At 51.7% G+C, this 12,831-nt stretch overlaps 1 protein-coding gene across 25 annotated transcripts in view; it reads right to left on the bottom strand.

Annotated features, from left to right (window-relative positions):
• Nucleotides 1–12,831, bottom strand: part of LOC103676002 — a 184,400-nt gene that overhangs the window by 96,180 nt on the left and 75,389 nt on the right. For 14 of the 25 annotated variants that reach the window (XM_040621423.1, XM_040621432.1, XM_040621434.1 and 11 more), the window contains one exon: nt 261–372. In XM_040621423.1, coding sequence (XP_040477357.1) covers nt 261–372 — 112 coding nt within the window. Of the gene's footprint in view, nt 1–260; nt 373–3,348; nt 3,491–12,831 lie in introns of all 25 variants that reach the window. The other 11 variants (XR_005832211.1, XR_005832212.1, XR_005832214.1 and 8 more) reach the window with 1 other exon arrangement.

Below are 12,831 nucleotides of genomic sequence, written 5' to 3'. Positions count from 1 at the left end.
GATCTCACGACCCTGAGATCATGACTTGAGCTGAAATCAAGAGGCGGAGGCTTAGTCGACTAGCCACCCAGGCACCTCAACTTTTTGGTTTCTTCTTAAACAAATCCTGTGGATTGGTGTGGGAAGGAAGCAAGGAAGATCTTGTGAAGGCTCCTCATTTAGGACATTCCTTCTTTACCTTCTCTCTAGGTGTTTTGGGAGGGGGTGGTTTGCATAGACCACGCCTTTATCAAACGTGTTGTTAAGCCATGGAAACTCACCTCAGTCTTTCTCCCACCACTTCTCCTTTCCAAGGCAGCGGCAGATTTGGCAGGGAAGGGTCGATGGGGTGTCACGGCGGGCTTCCCAGGAGCCTGGGTGGTGCCTCCCCACCTGGGTTGGATTGAATGACAATGTGGTTAAGAGATTTGCCAAAAATCACAGGGCTGGGGATGGCCCTCCCAGAGTGCGGGGATATGAAGAGCAGACCAAAGGGCACAGAGTCGAGTCCCGGAGCAGAAAGTGTCCACAGAGCCAAGGAGAGTGCCTGGGGCTCAGCTGAGTTTGCTCTGGGCCTGAGTCTGCCAACAGCTCCCCGTAGAACCAGTCGCCACACATCCCAGGACCTCAGTCTCCTCATCTGGGAAGCCAGCAGGTCTGGCTGTCTGAGGTGGACGGCTATTAAATGGACCTAGGTTGCCTTCCAACTTTGGGATTCTTTGCCCACTTTACAATTTAGGGGTCTAAAAATGCCCCCATGCCCTTTTCTGTTTGCGTGGAGTTCTGGGGCCGCACCAAACCTCACGTGCTGTGCCCAGAAACCCTCTCCTCCCATCTCCTACCCCAGCCATACCCTGCAAATGGCATTCAGACCCTTATGATCCTTTGACTTCAAGGGCAAGCAAAGAATATCCTCGAAAAGGGGATTCAATGCCTCCAAAGCCACCATGAGCCTTCTGGTGCGTGACTTTTACAACTTCTCTTCCTCCTTGGGACCAGAAAGCTTTATTTGACTGACATTCAAGCCCCCAAACTTCCATTTTGCCCAGAGCAACCCCAGGAGTCTTAACCTTGGGGAATTGCCCCCCCCCAGCCTTTGCCAGACACTTGCAGGGAAGCGGGTGGGGTGCAGACGCGTCACACCCTCTGCCCTGTGACATTCTCATCCCCTCCACAGGGAATGTCGTCCCTGTCAGTGTCTAGGAGTCAAAACAAAGCTCCTTTTCCGTGTGCATTTTCTTCCTCAATGGCTTAGACAGTCAAGTCATCAGGAAGCATGGTCTAGTGCTCCAAGCTCCAGACAGACGGCCTGACCTCTGTCCTGGCTCCCTGAGTCTGGCCTTGGCCAGACATGACACCCCCTCGACTGTTTTCTCATCTGCAAAACAACTCGGGCCTCCCTCAGCCTCCCTCCTTCCTCCCTCCTCAAGAAGCCTCCCTCCTCCAGCAGCAGCCCCGCTCCAGCTCCGGCTAGGAGAGAGGGAATCCATCATCGTAGGGCAGGCACAGCACAGCAGAGAATGAGAAAAGGGTTCATTGCCCAGGGCGGTGAGAGAGGGGGAGACATCTCAGGGACTACCTTTCCCCTCTTCATCTTCTCCACTCCCCTGGCCCTGAGATGGAGGGTCTGTGCTCTGGACTGCCCTGCACTCAGGCTGGTTCCCTTTGCAAAGGAACAGCCTGACGGACAGGTAAGCAGAGGGGCCCATTGTGGATGGCTGCTGGGGGTCTCTGGGGATCCTTAACACCTTCCTCAGAAAGGTGCTTCCTTCGCTTTGGTTTCCCTTCCTGCCCCCACCCTTTAACTAAGCAGGCTGTTTCCTCTGCCCCACCCCCTCACTGCTGGGTCATTCTGCCTTCCTCGGGCTGCTGCCTGACTCCTCTCTGCTGCCTGAGGTTGGGGCAGCCTCTCTTCTGCTACGTATGAGCTCTGATCTCATACCTGTCTTTAAATAAGACCCTGGCCTGACCGTGAAGGAATACCTGTCTCCGCATGTGGCTGGCATGACAAGTGTTTTGGAGCTGAGAAGCATGAGGTCAGGCCTTGAGGTTGCTGAAGTTGGGCCCCTAGACTGACCCTCCGCCAGGCCTCCGGAGAGGATTTTCATCGAGTCCTTAATCTACCTCCTCCCACAACAGCCACACCCCCAACATGGACACCTGTGGGGTGGGTTGGAAATATCCCTGGCTCTCCTGCTACCAGATAAGGAAAACTTCTCTTGCCCTTCATCACTGATAGGAGGCATGGAAGTTCATCCTTAGGGGGAGGGAAGGTGAATAGGTGCCAGGGCAGAGAAGTCCTAGGACTTGGCGAGGCAGCCATCTTTGTTCCCCAAAGTAAACCACTGTACACAGTTTCATGGGCCCTCGGGTAAGGTCAACGAGAATGGTTCTCAACAGCACTGGGGGGTCCAGACGATTAAATGGGAATCTCTAGGGGTGGGATCCAGACAGCGCTAACTTTGAGAGGCGCTGATCTAAAACAGTGTCTCATTTGGCAGTTTGGGAAGCAAGAGCCAAGAAAGAGGAAGTGACTTGCCCAAAGTTAAATGGCCAGTTGGGACAGAGCCCTGACCTGAGTGCACCTTTAAATTTATAACTCTTCCCATCATGGTTTTCCCTCTGGTTGCTTTATGAGAGAGGAACTTAATTTCAGGTACACATTAAAATTATTTGGGAAACTTTAAAAATATATGATGGTAGGCTTCCTCCTGAAATTCTGATTTGACTGCTCTGGAGTATGGCCTGGGTATACCTATTTTTTGAGGTTCCTTGAACAATTCTAATAGGTAGTCATGATGGAGAGAAGTCCTGCCTTAAAGGTGAAACTCAGAAAAAGAGAAAGAGAGGAGGAGGGAGAAAGAGAGAGAGAGAAGGGAAGAAAGTATTGCTGTGAAGGTCAGGAAAGGAAAAATATTCCTGTAGGAAGAATCTTGCAATCTGTCAAAATCAATGATGGATCTTGAAGGAGAAATGGATGTAGATACTTAGAAGTGGTAAAAAGCCTTCCCAAGGGAGGTCTGAGCAGAGTCCCACGGGAGCAGAGGCCCACAGAAAGGGCTCTGGGAGATGTAACAGCCCATATTGGACAAACAGGTCAATTGGACCAGAGCATGGGAGACCCTGAATGCCACACACAGGAGTGTGGACTGAATTGTCTAGTCCACACATCAGAGTCCCCAAGGCCCTGTTGAAACAGATCACTGGGCTGCGCTCTCACGGCTCCGATTCTGTGGTCCTGGGCTGGGGCCGGGAGCTCGCATTTCTAACAGGTGTCCAAGTGTGGCTACTGCTGGTCCCCTGCAGACACTTGACGAGCCCCTGTGCTAGGCCAAGGGAAGTCACCGAAGGTTTTGGCTCTTGGCTCACCTGGAGACTGCGTTCTAAGACAGAAACATTGGTCTGGTGCAAGGAGAGGAAACAGGAAGTCCAGAGCAGCCCGGAAGTGAATGCACGGTTTCTAGCAGAAGTAGCCTGTGAGATCCTGAGGTGTCCCGAACCTGGGGACCAACTAGATTTGGAGGAAGTAGAAACGGAGTCCAGGGTGAGTGGGTTTTGGAGTCTATAAACAGCCAAAACAATGACGGTGCAATTCCCCGAGCAGAGGAGACAGGAGGAGGGGCAGGTGTGGGGCAGCTGGAATTCAAACACGGCCCCCTGATTCAAGCTCCCTGCAAACCCATGACCTCTGACACAGGCCTAGGGCCTGCCAAAGTAAAGACGACTTGGCCCTGCTCCCATAAAAGTTACTGCTTCTCCTCTAAAACTCCGACCCTCCTGGAGGCGGCGGGGGCGGGGGGGCAGAGCCAGGGTGACCCTCACCCACCACACAGAGTTTGGGGCTCGCCTCCCTTTTCGTGGGCTGGAGGAGGGGAAGCCAGCGCTGTGTCTCTTCAGGTCAAATCTGGGAGGCAAAGTCATCAAGCTTGTTAAGTACTCATGCTAAAATTCGGTTTGTTCCAACCCTCACCTTTCTTTTCTGTCTGCTTTCACGTTCACAAAATGTGTTCCCCGAAGTGGTCAGTGACTCTCAGTCTTTTTTTTTTTTTTTAAGATTTTATTTATTTATTTGACAGAGAGAGAGACAGCCAGCTAGAAAGTGAACACAGGCAGGGGAGTGGGAGAGGAAGAAGCAGACTCATAGCGGAGGAGCCCGATGTGGGGCTCGATCCCATAACGCCGGGATCACGCCCTGAGCCGAAGGCAGACCCCCAACCGCTGTGCCACCCAGGCACCCCAGTGACTCTCAGTCTTGGCCACACATCAGACTCATGTGGGGAGCTTTAAAAATGCCTTCTGCCCAGGCTGCATCCCACACCAGGTGAAACAGCACCTCTGGAGAGGGACCCAGGCCCCAGCATGTTCTCAAGCTCACTGACTGATTCAAAAGTGCAACCAGGACTGAGAACTGGGCCCTGCCGGGTGTGCAGAGGTGGCCTCCAAATAGCGTATTTATGAAAATGACACTTCCTCCCTAAGGAAATGGTTTGAATGTGTCTAGTATCACCCCACCATCTCCGGCTGCCTCTTCCCACACATGGAAACTGGTCAAAGGACAGACCGGCCTTTCTGACCCACAGGCCTGCAGTGCAGGCTCGGGGCAGAGGCTGTTTACCATGACTGTGGTTTATGGAGCTGGAGGCCATGGCCTGGAAGGGAGAGGCTTGAACGCCCAAAGTCCGAGCAGGCCTTCACTCGAGGAGGCTGGCTCAAAGCGGGGTGTGGTGGGGAGACTTGTGGGGAGGGATGTGGCAAGCTTCAGATCCAAACCCACAGGGAGGCTCTGAGGACCTGAGAAACCCCAGGGGAGGAAGAGTGGGTGTGGGCGGTGGGAGGTGTTCTGTGTGGATCTGGGCAACCCCCACGGCTGCCCTTTAGGCACAGGTGACGGTGCGGAAGCCAGGAGAGGGCCGAGGGACAGGGTCCTGGCTGCTGGTCGTCCTCCCTGACTCAGAGGCCTAGAGGCAGAGAGGGCGAGGAAGCTCATGGGGGAAGGATTAACTCTTGGGGCCACTGGGATTTGGGAGTCCTCGAAGCTTATCAATTTGGGGGGTTGGGGAAGGATCTTTAAGAATACAAAATGACAAGTATGCTACCAAGTACAGGGCCTTGGAAGGAGCCTGGGCGAATGAAGGGCCTGCCACGGACCTCTACCAGGTGCCCGTCAATCCACTCCGGTTCACATGCTGACGTGTTGTGATAGCACATTAACTTAGGTGTCTCGTTTCCAAATCCTGTCAGGCCTCCCAGCGTTGTGCCTGTGGGGCCCTGTAGGGGCTGCGATGTTTGGGACGCCTAACAGACCAGGGAGGCCAGCGGTCCATTTTATGTCTCAGGAAACAAAGAAGCGGAGAGGTATCCATGGTCAGTCACACAACACATCTGTGAGTGCACGGCGAACAAGGCCGTCCATGCCGGCCTCCACAGATGCGTGGCAGGACCTACTAAGTGTCAGGGCATGGCAAGCACCGCAGTGACCCACACATGGCCCTGGCTCTCAAAAATGACAAAACCTTACCCTCAAGGAGCTTGAACCATGGTGAGGAGGCCAACAGGGCAGGTAATTACAGTGTGAGGAGAGCAGGAAAGATGTGCGCGGGGCAGCCGCGAGCATGGGAGAGAGGGCAAGAGGTACCCACCTCAGGCAGCAAGGGCAGGCTTCCCTGAAGGGCCACAGGAGAAGGGAACTGACAGAACTTGCCTCGCCCAGGAAATTTCCAGGCAGGGAGAGTTGTTCCTGCACTGCGAAGAGCGACAGCATTGACGAAGCACCTACTGTATACCAGGCCTTGGGTACCACATTACATGTACTAAGCCAGTGAGTCGCACATCCACCCCACCAGACGGATCCCAGCATTATCCCCATTTTACAGAAAATGAGGCCCAGGGACGTTAGGAGCTTGCTCTCAATCTCACAGCTCCGTGTGGGTCTGAGTTTTAAACTCAGGAAGTCTGACTTCGGAGCCCATGTGGGCACAGAACTGTGAGGGGAGAGTCTGGAACATCCAGATGAGCTGGAAGACCTTCTGGCTCCAAGAGCAGCCTGACCAGCCTGGGGGTGGGACTGGGGTGCCGGCTTTATGCTGCAGAAAGTGTTCTAGACGTGGAGCCAAGAGACCACATCCCCACTGGCCTCCTTCATGGACTCAGGCAAATCCCTTTACTGCCCCGGGTCACACTGTCCTCCTCCAGAAAGTGGGCATCAATCATTCTTGCTCTGCTTGAGCCACCCTATTTTTGTGAAATTCAAACAGCATATGGGATATGAAAAAAGGGTTCTCAAGCATTATCGACAGTATGACGGAAGCTTTAAAATGTCTGCCCCATTAACTGACAGCCCAGAAATCAAGGGCTACACCTTTTTGGCCTAAAGTGGTTTCCTTTGCCTTGGCAACAGGCCTCACAGCTCATGCATGTCCCATTTTCTCACTTCCACAGGACCCACCAAATCCTCTCCAAAGCCCAGCCCCAGTGCCACCTCCTCCAGGAAGCCCTCCTGAGCCTTTCTTCAGATCCCAAGCTGGAAATTACCTCTTCTTCCCCTGAAGGACTGCTGGCTCTCCCAGAGTCGCATCTCTTTCTACTTTTGATGTAGCTGCAGTCAGTTATGTACCCCGTGCCCCACTGACACCCCCAGCACAAGCTGCTGCGTCTTTGTTGAAGGATGGACAAACACAGGGAGCGAGTGCATGAGGGGCTGCGGCTCCACACAGAAGCCTGGGAAGACAGCGGCCTGGACCCACTGAAAGGGCAAGAGGGCCTAGTAGCGTGAGAGGGTCAGAGGCATGGAAGGCTGAGACAGCCGTTGGGATCCGACCCTTCTCCAGAGACACCCGGAGGAGTAAAGCACACTGACAGTGAGTGCATTCACCAACAACCAGGGGTACTTACTCTCCGCCAGTTGGCTAAGTGCTTTCCTGGCATGTCTCCTTTAATCCTCACAGCAAATCTGTCCACCCCAGCACAGGGCCTAGGACAGAGATGGTGCCCAGGAAATGCGTAAAAAGAAACAACAGAAGAGGGAACCAGTCAGGGGAAGGCCAAGTGACTTGCTTCAGGCCAGACAGTCAACAGGCAGCAAAGAGGAGAGCCAGGACCCTCGGGCATTCCTACTTCACACCGCTTATCAAAGAAAAGATGACAGGCTGCGGCACTGGGAGGGAAAAGCAGGTGTGCTGCGGGAGGGGCTTTCCTCTCCACTAGTAGGAGGAGCGGGGTGCAGCCTGAAAATCCAGGAGGAGTTCCCCAGCCCCCCAACAGCCGTCCTGCCCGGCCAGCCTTCCCCAGCCTGAAAAGAGTCTAGTGCCTGTCACTGGTTCCACCCCCTCCCACGCTCCCGGAATAGGGGTGATGGTTTCAGACTCCAAGGCCAGCAGAGTCCAACACACGAGGAAGGAGGAATGGAGCTTTCCTTGCCTGAGGCTTTTCCAGATGTTTCCTTATCAGGATTTCTTCGGGAAGGATCTGGGTCATCAGCTACCTTACAGGTGCCCAGCCTGACAGAAACCCTGTTTATTAAAAGGGATGGAGCAGACGTGGGTGTTCTGGGGTTGGTCCTCGTCTCCCGTGGCTCAGCCGGTTGGGAGAGGATAAGACACGAGACAGAGAGGGTGGGAAGGTGCAAGAGAAAACCCGTGGCCTTTGCCTGGGAGAGCAGGAGTGAAGCAGATCCTGTCTGACGGATCCCAGACCCCTCCACTGCCCCTGCTGACATTTGATAAATGCTTCCTGTGAAAATGTTTACCCAGGAGGAAATGGATCATGCTTCCCCTTCCTACCACGAGGGTGGGAAGAGGGGCCGCACTGGTCCCATAAATTCCAACAGCTGTCCATGCTCACCGCCTCACCTCCCTGGGTGCCCTGGAGGGGGTGAGACAAAGGTGCCAGACACAGACAGCGCTGACAGAAGGCAGGTATGCAGCCAGGAGGCCATGTCTGTGGAAACACATCCATGTCCATTTGTCACTTTTATCTCCCATTTTTTCCTCCATTTCTTTTAAATTAAGTTGCCATCTGTCCTTGTTTTATCCAGGAAGTCCTAAAGGGATCATCAGGAGTTGGCCCCTTTTCATTTTTCCCTGCTTGGGAGGTGACGTGATGGGCGGATCTAGCAACCTGTCACGACGGATCTTAAATCTTGGAAGCAGAGGTGTCCACAGGCCTGGAAAAACCATTTGCTTCGCCAGCAGTCAGGGTCTCTTGGTTGCGGTCTCCGCGCGCTGCCGTCTCACGAGAGGCGGCTGGAGGGATTGGACAGAGGGTGAGATCAGGAGTCAGGGCAGCCAGGTCGGTCCCGGGGTCCTCACTTACCAACTCTGTGACCCGGGGCAGGTCCCCTGAGCTCCGCAAGCCTGCATTCCCTGCCCTGGGAAATGGACACCATGATCTCACCTGCAGTAGTTTCCTGTGAAGGTCAAGTAAGGGCACACGTACAAATGCTTTGAAATGGTAAAATGATGCACTGTTTGGGGGTATTTTTAAGCCAAAGAACTTGGCCAAGTTGTCCTTCTCTAAAATGGGTACGGTAGGTTGCATTCAATAATAAAAGAAAAATTGGTATTGATTTGAAAATGTTTAAACTTCCTTAAGAAATGCATATTAAGGATTCTAGAATTAAAGAAAAGGATGGCAACATTCATATGTTCCCTCTTTTTCCATTGATTTTTTTCCTCCGTTGCTTTATTGGTATCTACGAGGGAATAAAGAAAGATATATTTTTAAAAATCTGGTATTAACAATGCTTGTGAGTACCCCATTCAACCCATGAGTATAATTTATTGAGTATAAATAAAATACTATGCTACAGATAGATAAATACAGTAAATATATACATCAATAAAATAGGTACAATATTCTCTGTATCTCACTTTCCTGAACATCAGGAGAACAGAAGAGATCATGTTTGCAAAGGTGTCCAAGAGCCCGGGTCATTTTCTCTTTCACCAACATTCAAACAATCAGAAAATGAAAAACACCCCCAAACTTGTTTCATTTCTAAACAAGGATTCCCTCCGCCAACAATAGTACCCTGAGGCAAAGCACTGAAGACCAAGTTATTTTTAACATACCACATTCTCAGAGTCTAAAAGTTTTTGATACACATTTCTGGCTTAGCCGGAATATTTCTTTAACTAAAAGCACCCCAATTTCCAGCCGTAGTTGTAGAAAGTATAACTCACAGAGCACATCACGCGTAAGCCAGCAGCATACTGAAAAACCTAGATTTTTGCGGTGCACCGAATCAGAAACTCCGGGGGCTGGGACCCAGAAACCACAATTGAACACGTGCTCTAGGTTCTTCCGCATGCTAAGTTTGAAAGCCACTGATCTGGAAGGCCCGTAACGTGCTGCAGAAGACTCATGCAAACCTTCTCTCTCTGTCCTTTAGCAGCCAATCCCTAGAGCCCCCCCCAAGAGGCACTTGGGTACACCGAAATCTATTGGAGCCCAAGTCATATCACCCCAACTCCCAAGGCCTCACATCTATAGATCTGATTCTGGAAAACAGGAGATGGGAGAGGTCAAGTCCAGAACCCTGTCATGATGTGAGTTGAGACCACAGCAGAGGTCAGCAGCAGCAAGCACAGCCGATGCATGACACTGAAGTCATAAAGAGGGCCACAGTACCCTGCACGGAGGGAGGGAGGGAGGCTGCAGGTGACATCAGCAGCCAGGTTTCTAGGCAGCTGACCCAGGTCACAGAAGCAATGTAGAAGGGAGGCCCCGGGAGGAGACAAGAAGATCATGACAGACTCGGGCTGGAAGAGTTCTGATGACTTGGATACTTCGTTTTCATTAGTATATAGTTTCCTCTGAGTTTCTGGGGACAAATCTTGCACCCTGGATACCTTCGGAAGAGACCGATGTGTTCTCAGGTCCCGGGGGAACTGTGGTTAGTCCATCAGTGGACAGGATCTTGTGACTCTCCAAATGGTATTGGAATTGTGTGCGATGTGGGATATGCCCACGGGGCTGACCTCGCACTTACTCATCCAGACCGGACATACGGTAGCCCACGGAGATGGCTGGCTGCGGCTCTTCATCACCCTGCAGCTGAGCATCGGCAAATACACGAACTTGCCAGTGGGAAGCCTATGGCGCTTGCTTACAGCTTCAAGCCTGTGAGCAAGACAGTGTGGGCTGTCACCTGCATTTCTCAGGTGAGCAAACTGAGGCTCAGCGAGGTTGCAATAATTTCCAAAGTCACACAGGGTACCGTTCATAAACAGGACTCAGGGTCTCCTGGCTCAAATTTCCCTCCGCTGTAACTGTCTCTGCAAGTTTCTCGGAAACTTGTCTTCGGAGACACATCTAGAAACTTTCTTCTCGACATTTGGCATATCCGTAGAGCTCTTCCTTCTCATTAGCTGGTTACAAACATCTTTACTTAATACTTCGGCAGATGAGTGAGGGTGAGGAACCGTCTCCATCTCCCCAGGACTACTCCAGCCTGGCTCTGTGGGGAGTAAGCTGCAGATGCCCCCAGTGCTAGCTGGCTGGATAAGATGCCCTTTACTGGTTGCCCTCCCTTCCCTCTGTTCCTTACCATGCCTCTCCCTGTGCTCCCTCCTCCTCTCAAATATGCTATGGGCACTCACATCCTTGGCCCAGGGTCTGCTGCTGGTCAAACCCAAACTAAGAGCCTCGTGTTTCCTGGGAAATTGGTTAAAAGTGTATCCTTTTGACGAATGAGGAAACTAAGGCTCAAAGACGCTAAATAACTCATCTGAGGTCACAGAGAGCATGAGGTAGAGCCCAGGTCTGAAGCCACGCCCTTCTGACTCCAAGTCCACGCCTGTCCCGTCGGCACACTGAGGGAAGAGCAATAGAAGCATGCTGCTTGATCATGCTGACACAGCCTCCCCCCCACACACTCAGCCCACGTGGGAAACAAGGAAATTTCCCCCAATCAAGGCTGAAAAACAGGCTGATGACTTGGTCCCCCTCAGTTCTCACTGATTTCCTATTTGTTTAAAAATGCCTCAGCCCCGGCTCTGCCTGTGCAGTAAGGATAGAAATGATGGCGATGGGGGAGAGAACCAGCCATGTGAAAATCCTGGACTCCCACGTGAGTATAGGTGCAAGCCAAGAAATAGGAAGACACTCTTTCTGAATGTGGAAAAGCTGGTAACATGTCTCTACGTCATTTATCCCGAGCCATAGAAAATGGCTTTTGCAGCCGCACTGGCAATTTGCAAATCATTTGCATGAAGGCAGCCTGCAGCCATTGTGTCGGAATATGTGGGGTGTGCGGCCAGATGTGGACGTTTACTGACAACCAAACCGGACCCGGGAAGCTTGAAAGCCTGCCATGGCTTGGAGCTGTCCAGGAACGCAGGTGAAGTTCTGGTTCAGTTGAAACGTAACTTGATCCAAGTTTTGAGCAAAAGGGAATTCTCATGGTCAGGAGCAGATGGACGCGGTAAGTCACATGAAATCAACTGAAATGTATCAAAAGCCATTAAGTTCTTCTATTTATATCCGGTATTCTAGTTATCTATTGCTATATATCAAACCATCCCCAAATCCAGTGGATTAAAACTACCATTTCATTGTAGGTCATGATTCAGGGGCGGGGCTTGGCTGAGCGATTCGGTTGCACACGGCACCAGCCACAGCTACTCAGAGGCACGCATTCAGCCGGCAGGTGGGATGGTCTGAAGAATCGGAGATAGTTTTATTCACATGTCAAGCTCACGGGTGGCCACGGCTGGAAGGCTGGGCTCAGTGGGGGGGACTGCTGATCAGAGGGCTAAGTCCCTGGTGCACAAGGTGGAAGTGACGTGGCTTTTTATGACCCAGCTTCGGAATGTAGAGTCACTTCTACCGTACTCCCTGTCATAGCAGTCACAAACACACCCAGATTGAGGACTTAGACCCAACCCCTCAACGGTCCGTGTAGAAAAGTGCAACATTCAATTTGGATTAGAAGCAAAGAAAGGAAGTCAGAGCCTGTAGGCTCTCCCTGACTCTGCGATTGTAGAGCTATGTGGCCAGGCTGTGTGTCACTTCGGGCGTGGACAGCGAGGAAGCTGGGAAAGGGGAGAGCTGGTTGGCCAAAATCTCTGCTCTGTTGGGAGTGCTCCTGCTAAACCCCTGCTCTCCGGACAGTGCTCCCCACTTCCAGCTTTACTTGGCTAGCGAACAGCTCTGCACTTGGTGCCACAAGTCATGACTAACGAGTTGAGTGAAGGGTTTCACCTGCTCCAGGACGCTGGTCCCTTGGAACTGAGAAAAAGGGAAGAGGCCAGTGGGGAGGATTTGGCTGATTTGAGCGAAGTGCAAATCAAGCAGGAGACTCAGAAAGAGGGCGTGGTGTTGCTCACACGTGGAAGATGTGCCACTGAGATGAAGCAACACGGGGCCCTGCAGCAGAGCGGGCATCCCCCAAGGCAAGGCCACCCTGGGGGCTTCAATCCTGATGCTATTGTCTAGCCCCGGAAAAGAGAATGTCACAGAGTCTTACACATCTGCGGATCACAGCCTGGCACAGGGGTATCCTCAGAGGATGCCAGCAGAAAATAAACTCATGAATTTAATGCTTGCTTGCTTTCTCTTTCTCTTTCTTTCTCTTTTTCTTTTTTTCTTCTCTCTTCTTTCTTTCTCTTTCTTCCTTTCTCTTTTTCTTTCTTTCTTTTCCTTTCTCTTTCTCTCTTCTTTCGCTTTCTTTCTCTCTTTCTTCCTCTCTTCTTTCTCTCCCTTCCTTCTCTTTCCCTTTTCTTTCTTTCTTTTTTCCTTTCTTTTTTCTCTTTCTTTCTTTCTCTCCCTTCTTTCTTTCCCTTCCTTCCTTTTCTTTCTCTTTCTTTTTCTTTCTTTCTTTCTTTCTTTCTTTCTTTCTTTCTTTCTTTCTTT

The sequence above is a fragment of the Ursus maritimus genome, unplaced genomic scaffold (genome assembly GCF_017311325.1).
Source record: "Ursus maritimus isolate PB19 unplaced genomic scaffold, ASM1731132v1 scaffold_4, whole genome shotgun sequence".
In the NCBI taxonomy this organism is placed as follows: Eukaryota; Metazoa; Chordata; class Mammalia; order Carnivora; family Ursidae; genus Ursus; species Ursus maritimus.
The sequence above is the reverse complement of the archived record's forward strand: the minus strand, read 5'-3'. Positions and strand labels throughout refer to the sequence as shown.